The 7,161-nt window shown below is 40.6% G+C and overlaps 1 protein-coding gene across 5 annotated transcripts in view; it reads right to left on the minus strand.

Annotated features, from left to right (window-relative positions):
* Positions 1–7,161, minus strand: part of CASP3 (caspase 3) — a 17,898-nt gene that overhangs the window by 5,900 nt on the left and 4,837 nt on the right. For 4 of the 5 annotated variants that reach the window (XM_006160438.3, XM_006160437.3, XM_027776589.1 and 1 more), the window contains 3 exons: positions 4,024–4,152; positions 3,358–3,533; positions 2,506–2,626 (listed from right to left, as the gene is read on the minus strand). In XM_006160438.3, coding sequence (XP_006160500.1) covers positions 2,506–2,626; positions 3,358–3,533; positions 4,024–4,152 — 426 coding nt within the window. The remainder of the gene's footprint in view (positions 1–2,505; positions 2,627–3,357; positions 3,534–4,023; positions 4,153–7,161) is intronic. The other variant, XM_027776590.1, reaches the window with a different exon arrangement.

Below are 7,161 nucleotides of genomic sequence, written 5' to 3' on the forward strand. Positions count from 1 at the left end.
TTTCTTCTAAGCTTTGTTGTCCGGTTTTAAGGATTTTTGTCCTGTCTTGAGCTGTCAATGGATTCATGTACCTTCTATTTGAACAGAATACTAACCTGTTTCTAGGACTTAAGTTTCAAGGAAATATCCTTACCAATTCAAAACTGCTTTTCTTGAAACCATCAGCTGAACTTGCTATTGAAAGCTGTTAGATTACTTATGATATTGTGTGATCAATGAAATGTTGGGGGAAAAGGAATTGAAGATAACTGTGGACAGCAGAGATAGTGTAATAAGACAGCGGAATAGGGCAGAGGGTCAGACATGGGGTAAAAAAACATATATATATGAAAGTATTAATGGAATATTATGGATGGTAACATGCATGATTAAGCCACTATGCAGTTTATTCTAGATGGGAAACCACATTTAGTATGTTGTGATGATGCTCAGGGAATGAATGTAAATTAAAAAAAAAATTTCAGAGGAAAAAAAGGCATTAAAAATACCTATTTGATGACTGCAGTAAGCTACATAGCCCTAGCTAGGTGCTACTTTATAGTATGTTCATTCTATTCACTAAGGTTTATGCCTAAAGTCAGACTTGTGTTCATGGATATGTATTTATCAGTTGTGTTTGCTATTGAAAATATTTAGATTTATTAAGATATTTAGTGAAACAATAAAATAGGGGAGGGATAGAAAGCAACAATAGATACCAGACACAGTGTGGGAGGAGGGTGGGAGATGGCAGAGGGTGAGATAGGGAATCAAGGATGGGAAAAAAGGCAAAATATACAGAAAACAAGAAATGGAAAATTATGTGTTGACAATAACACATATGTTGATGTATTTGATTGAGCCAATATACAGTGTATTCTGAATGGAAAAATCTCAGTTTGTATGCTATAATGATGTACAGTGAATGAATATAAATAAAGAAAGAAAAAAAAAGAAGATAAAAAGATGAGAAACCAGAGATATACAGAAAGAATCACTCTAAGTAGCATGATGTTTCAGTCAGATTCACATTATTTTAATCGTGACTTAGCTAAGAAATAAATCACTCTGTATGCCCACACATGTGAGTGTCCTTAATTTGCCTATAGGGCATCTGAACAAAGAATAAATTAGCACATTAGGTTAGGTTGTCTGCAAAGTCATAATATATTTTTCTGTTTTTCTATGAAAAATACATCATGACTTTCCTGATGACTCGGTATTCAAAAGTCTAAAAAAAGAAAATAATGTATTTACTATACTTTTTTTTCAGATTAACTATTAGATTGCTTGCTTTTAATTTAGAAGTACCTCACCTGAAAAGTTGCCTACAGGAGGGACGAGCAGTTAGCGTAATGGCTATGTCGCTGGACTCCCATGTAGTCGACCACGGTTCGTGTCCCGGACCCAGTGGCTTAAAACTCACACCGGGCACGTGTGCATGCATGCCCAAGATCCCGAGAGGAGAATGGAGGAGAAGGGATTGTGGCGTGGCCATCTCCCCTGGGGGGTGATTTCTCGCTTCCTGTCTCTCTGTCTGTCTGGCGAGCGCACATGCCCTATAGCAAAAACCTCTCCAAAAAAAAAAAAAAGTTGCTACAGGATAAAGGTAATTGTATTGAGCAACTGAAAATATAATAGTACTTCAAAATACATTTACCTTATGCTTCCAAAATCTCTGATATATTCACTTACCGGGTCACTGGGAAAGTCATGACATACTTGTAAAAATGTGTCAGGACTTTCCCAATGACCTCAAAGCTGTCTGAGTAAATGGCTGGATGGTCAATAAATATTTACACAACGACATGTGCAATACCACCACAAAAACGTGAAGATTAATATTGCCCTCGTGCACCATTTTTTAGCCTCTATGTTTCCCCACAGCCCCCTTCATCCACTCCTATACTAGTCATGTTGATCTTTTAAAATTTCTGTTTATCTTCCAAATTCCTGGGCAACAAACCTCTTTTCTATTCTAAAAGTGGGTACAGCAAGACTCAGCCCCCGCTGCCATGTACTCTCTGGCATTACAGTCATGACTGATGCTATTGCTCCCTTGTTTATGTGGTTATTTCTATTGCTTTTTAATTGCTAGAGGGCAAGTGCACTCACTCACACTCACCACAGAGACACAGAGGGAGAGGGAAAACCCACTCCCCATTAGGGCACGGTCATGCTGCGATCTCTTCTCCATCCTTTCAGGATCTGTGGCATGCACACTTGCCTGGCAGGTTTTTCAAGTCACTAGGACTAGGACTTGAACAGTGGCTGGCCATGCAGGATCTAGCTGTCTTAACCACTAGGCCATTACATGGTCCTTATCTGGTTATGGTTATTTTCTAGTCAAACCTTTGGCTAGTGAGAACTTTTTGAGACATTTCTGTGGTTAAAGCACCTAAAATACAGTCAAGTTAGCTAATCTTCAGGGATATCAAATTTGACAGCCTCCAGAACATGCTCTTCCTCGTTCAGCTCTACTTAGGAATTAAAATTTACCCATGGCATGAGTCGTTTATAACTTACCAGGTGCTGTCGAATAGGCATACAGGAAGTCGGCCTCAACTGGAATTTTCTGACATGCCATGTCCTCATCAATGCCACTGTCTGTCTCAATGCCGCAGTCCAGTTCTGTACCTCGGCACGCCTGGGTGTCAGAAAAATCAACATTTAAAAAATGTATGTGTACACGTGTAACTGACTTCTAAGAAATGTAAAGGTTGGGTAATTATGCTGAGTCTTTTCGATATAAGCCTGAAATCTGAAAGTAATTTTCTGGGGGCGTGGTTAAGGGAGCTGGATCCCACATGGCCAACTGGTTTGTGATTGTGGACGCACGGGCTTGAAGAACATGCTAGGTATGTGAGCATGCATGCTCCAAATCCTGATGGGATGGAGAGAGGGAGAAGGGAGTGTGGCATGACCACACCTCATTGGGGGTGTTTTCTCCCTTTCCCTCTCTCACTCTGTCTTGCACACATCCCCTTTGGCAAATAAAAAAATAATAAATACAAAAGATTTTAGCCTTTTAAAAAAAAATGCATTTCTTTCTTTTATGAGTTAGAGACAGTATCCAAACAGGATCTTAATGCCGTGATCCACCAGCCCTGACTCACTGACAAGTGTGTGCCTGGCATACTCAGGGAGGTCTCCAGACTTGAACCTTAAACCTCACAGAGCACTGCATTTTATCTCTGTGCCACCACCTGTTCCCCTCCCCCCCATTAAAATTTATGCCATATCCCCTAATGGTTTAAATGGATACAAAAGTAATAATAGCTCCATAGCCTTGGGGGGAAAAAATCCCAAATCCTTTGGGTAATTATGAAGTGATCTCTGATTAATCCTCGGTAACCAAATTGCTGAGTTATACACTACCTGAATGATGAAAATCTTGGGTTTTCCCATTAGGCTTCTACAATAATCTCCTCTAAAGAAACCAGTTATTTTTTTCAGGTCAACAGGTCCATTTGTTCCAAAAATGATTCCTTCTTCACCATGGCTAAGAAGCACACAGACAAAACTGCTCCTTTTGCTGTGATCTTCTTTAGAAACTGGAAAAGACATTTATATATAAGAGAAAACCCCCCACTTTATTAATAATCTCAGCTATACTCTATGGGGATAAGAGGAAGACTCTGAGACTAGAACTCAGGGATCGTCTACGCCCAACCTGGAGCCGAGCAACACACCTCAAACCATTTTTAGGGAGTTGATGTGAGTAACCTTTATTCTTTAAAATGGGTTTATTCCATGAGTGAGACAGAAAAACAGAGATAAAGCATTTCAGACAGGGTCCGGACACAGCAACCAACTCGCAGCCTTGACCAGCAGTTCACAAGCATGTGTGTGCAACAACCTTCTCTCGTGGGTCTTCCTTACCCCTGTGCCACCCTCCTGCTTCCATGAATAACGTTATTCACTTGTTACTAAGACACACGCACAGTGTAATCCTACAATTAGCATTCTTTATTATGTGTCTAATTATAGGTAGAATATAATATAAATTAAACAATGAAAGGGATTCTTTTAATGATTTCTTACCTTTTTGCAAGAATTCTATCATTTCTTCACGTGTAAGGTCATTTTTATGCCTGACTTCATATTTTAAGTTCATGAATGTTTCCCTGAGGTTTGCGGCATCTACATCTGTACCAGACCGACATGACATTCCTAAGAAAAGAAAGACTTACTTTTAAATGCATTTAAAAAAAAAAAGAGTGAACTGTTTTGGAGTGAAATGAACTTCTCAGTAATTAATGAATCCACAACAAATTCTTCCGTTCAAATGCTAAGAAAATATTATTTTGATCATGGTGACTATTATTGTTTAGATAATGGTTTTGGAATCTGGTCCCCAGTGTAATATTGGCACTGGGAGGAGGTAGGAACTTTTTAAGAAGTGAGGTCTAGTGGTGGTGTCTGGATTGTGGAGACATTACCTTCAGGAACAGATTAATGCTATCTCATGTGACTGAGTGAGTTCTACTCTCATGAGAAGGGGTCAATTCCTGAGAGGGTGGGTCATTATAAAGCAAGATGACTGCCCCCAGGTCTCCTTTTGCACATGCTCCCCATCTTGTCTGCCTCTATTGGTCATGCTGGGATGCAGTACCTGCTATGGGCCCTACACATTTTTGGACTTCCTATTTGCTGGGATCCTAAGTCAATAAAAAAGTTCCCACACCTTTGGACTTCCTAGCTGCTGGGATCCTAAGTCAAAAAAAAAGTTTTAATTTTTATAAATGAACAACTTTCAGATACGTTGTTAACAACGTAATAGCAGGTAAGACAAAACACCATTCATTTACTGGCATATCAGACACTCACGATAGGGGCCAGCAAGTGGCATAGTGGTTAAGGCACTAGATTCCCATGTAGTTGACCACAGTTCGAACCCCAGACCAGGCAGCTGAAACTCATGCCAGGTGTGTGTGTGTGTGTGTGTGTGCCCCAAATCCCAAGAGGAGAATGGAGGAGAAGGGAGAATCACCCTCTGGCCATCCACCCAGAGGGTGATTTCTCGCTTTTTGTCTTCTGGCAAGCTCACGCACACCATGGCAAAAGTCTCTCTCAAAAAAGAAGACATTCACAGTAAAAGCTGTCAATGTCCAAGCCACCTCTCACAGCAGCTTAGACAGTGAAAAAACAGAAATACCTTAAAAGCCTAATAATAAGGGTTTGGTTAAACAAATGATTCATAATAATTCATAGTGGAATATCATGTTGCCATTTTTGTCAATGAAATTTTGCTATGGGAAAATGGCCACTTTTTTTCAGAAAACCAAAAAAATAGGGGCTGGCAGGTGGCGTGGTGGTTAGGGGTGCTGAAATCCCACATGGCCAACCATGGTTTGAGTCCTGGACCACCATGGAGGCTTGCTTTCTCACTTTCCCTCCCTCTCTCTCTCTCTCTGGTCAATTTAAGTTAAATAAAATAATTCTTAAAAAAAAAAAAAAAAGACAAGAAAAAATACTCTATTTTTAAGCAAAAACTATGTGTATATAAAATATATACATACATTTCACACACTCAGAAAACCTGAATTTCTTTGGTTCTAAGTTCCTGACAATTTTATGATAGCCTTATTCCTTTTCCAGTATCTTTTTAGGGGAAAACAAAAAACCAAACTTCAATTCCATTCATTGGCATTCTGGTATAAACAATCTCTTTCAGTCCTTCCCACCACAAGAACTATTGTCGCAGTGTTGTTTGTAAAGATGAAGGACATAGCCCAGTTAAGAAACTTGTCAAAGTGCGCCAGCCAAGTTGCAGGGTAGTTAGGACAACTGGATCCCACGTGGCCAGCACTTTGGTTTGAGTCCTAGATCCTGCAACTTGAAAAACACACCAGGTGCATGAGTGCCCAAAGTCCCAAGAAAAGAATGGAGAAGGGACTGTAGTGTGTCCATGCTCCATGGGGGGTGCTTTCCCACCCACTCCCCACCTCTAATGAGTGCACGTGCCCAACAGCACATTAGAAAAGAAAACAAGGGGGGAAAAAAGAAATTTGTCAAAGTAACAAAGCTAGTGTTGGGCAAGCAGGGGTGTGGTGGTTAAGGCAGCTGGATCCCACATGGGCAGCAGCTGTTTATGTCCCAAATTCAGCAGCTTGGAAAACACATTGGGTACACGTGCCCTCAAGATCCCAGTAGGAGAAATGGAAGAGAAGGGATTATGGCATGGCCATCGCCCCTGGAGGGTGCTTTGTCTTTCTCTCTCTCTCCGGCAAGCACATGAGTCCTATAGAAAATTAAAAAAGCTAGTGCAGGGGCCAGAAGATGGAATGGCTGTTAAGGGTGCTGGACTCCCACATGGTTGATTGCCATTCAAGTCCCAGACCTGGCGGCTTGCTTTCTCACTCTCTCTCTCTCTGTGTCTGTCCCTCTCTGGTCAAATTAAAATAAGTAAGTAAATAAAGTTAAATAATTCCTAAAAAACAAAATAAATAAAAGCGACTATAAGGTCAATATCCTGGGGTCCTGGGCTTTTTTCTGTCTTCATTTACTGAAGGGTGTGTGCGCTCACCAAACAGAGAGATGGAGAAATTCTCCCCAATGGGGTGTGGTCACACCACAATCCCTTTTTATCCATTTCTCCATCCCGTCAGAATTTGGGACATGTACATACACACATACCTGGATTATTTTTCAAATCACCAGGGCCAGAATTTGAACTGCCATGGAATCCACTTTTTTTCAAAGAGATTTTTGCTATGCGGGCGTGTCCACCAGAGAGACAGAAAGCCATAAATCACCCCACAGAGGGTAAGGCCATACCACAAGCCCTTCTCTATTCTTCTTCAGGATTTTGGGCATGCATGTACAGGTTCCCAGTGTGAGTTTCAAGCCACCAGGTCTGGGATTCAAACCACAGTCAACCAGTGCCTTAACCACCTCACCACCTGCTTGCTGATCCTGGGATCTACCTCTTTTAATCACTAGGCTATAGAGTTGGCCCTATTTTATATATTCTCTCAAAAAAGTTTCTAAAATGTACTATTAGATTCAAATTGTATATTGTGCAGAAATTGAGCAAGTGATCTGGTGACCAGCCATGGTGAATTTCAAGAGAATAGTGTCAGTGATAAAGGCAGGAAACAGAAAAATGGTTCAGGAAGTCAGGGAAAGAAGTGAGGATAGCAAGTTTTCATAAGATATAATAAAATTTTAGGGGAGAAG

The sequence above is a fragment of the Tupaia chinensis genome, unplaced genomic scaffold, assembly GCF_000334495.1.
Source record: "Tupaia chinensis unplaced genomic scaffold, TupChi_1.0 Scaffold000685_1, whole genome shotgun sequence".
NCBI lineage: Eukaryota > Metazoa > Chordata > Mammalia > Scandentia > Tupaiidae > Tupaia > Tupaia belangeri.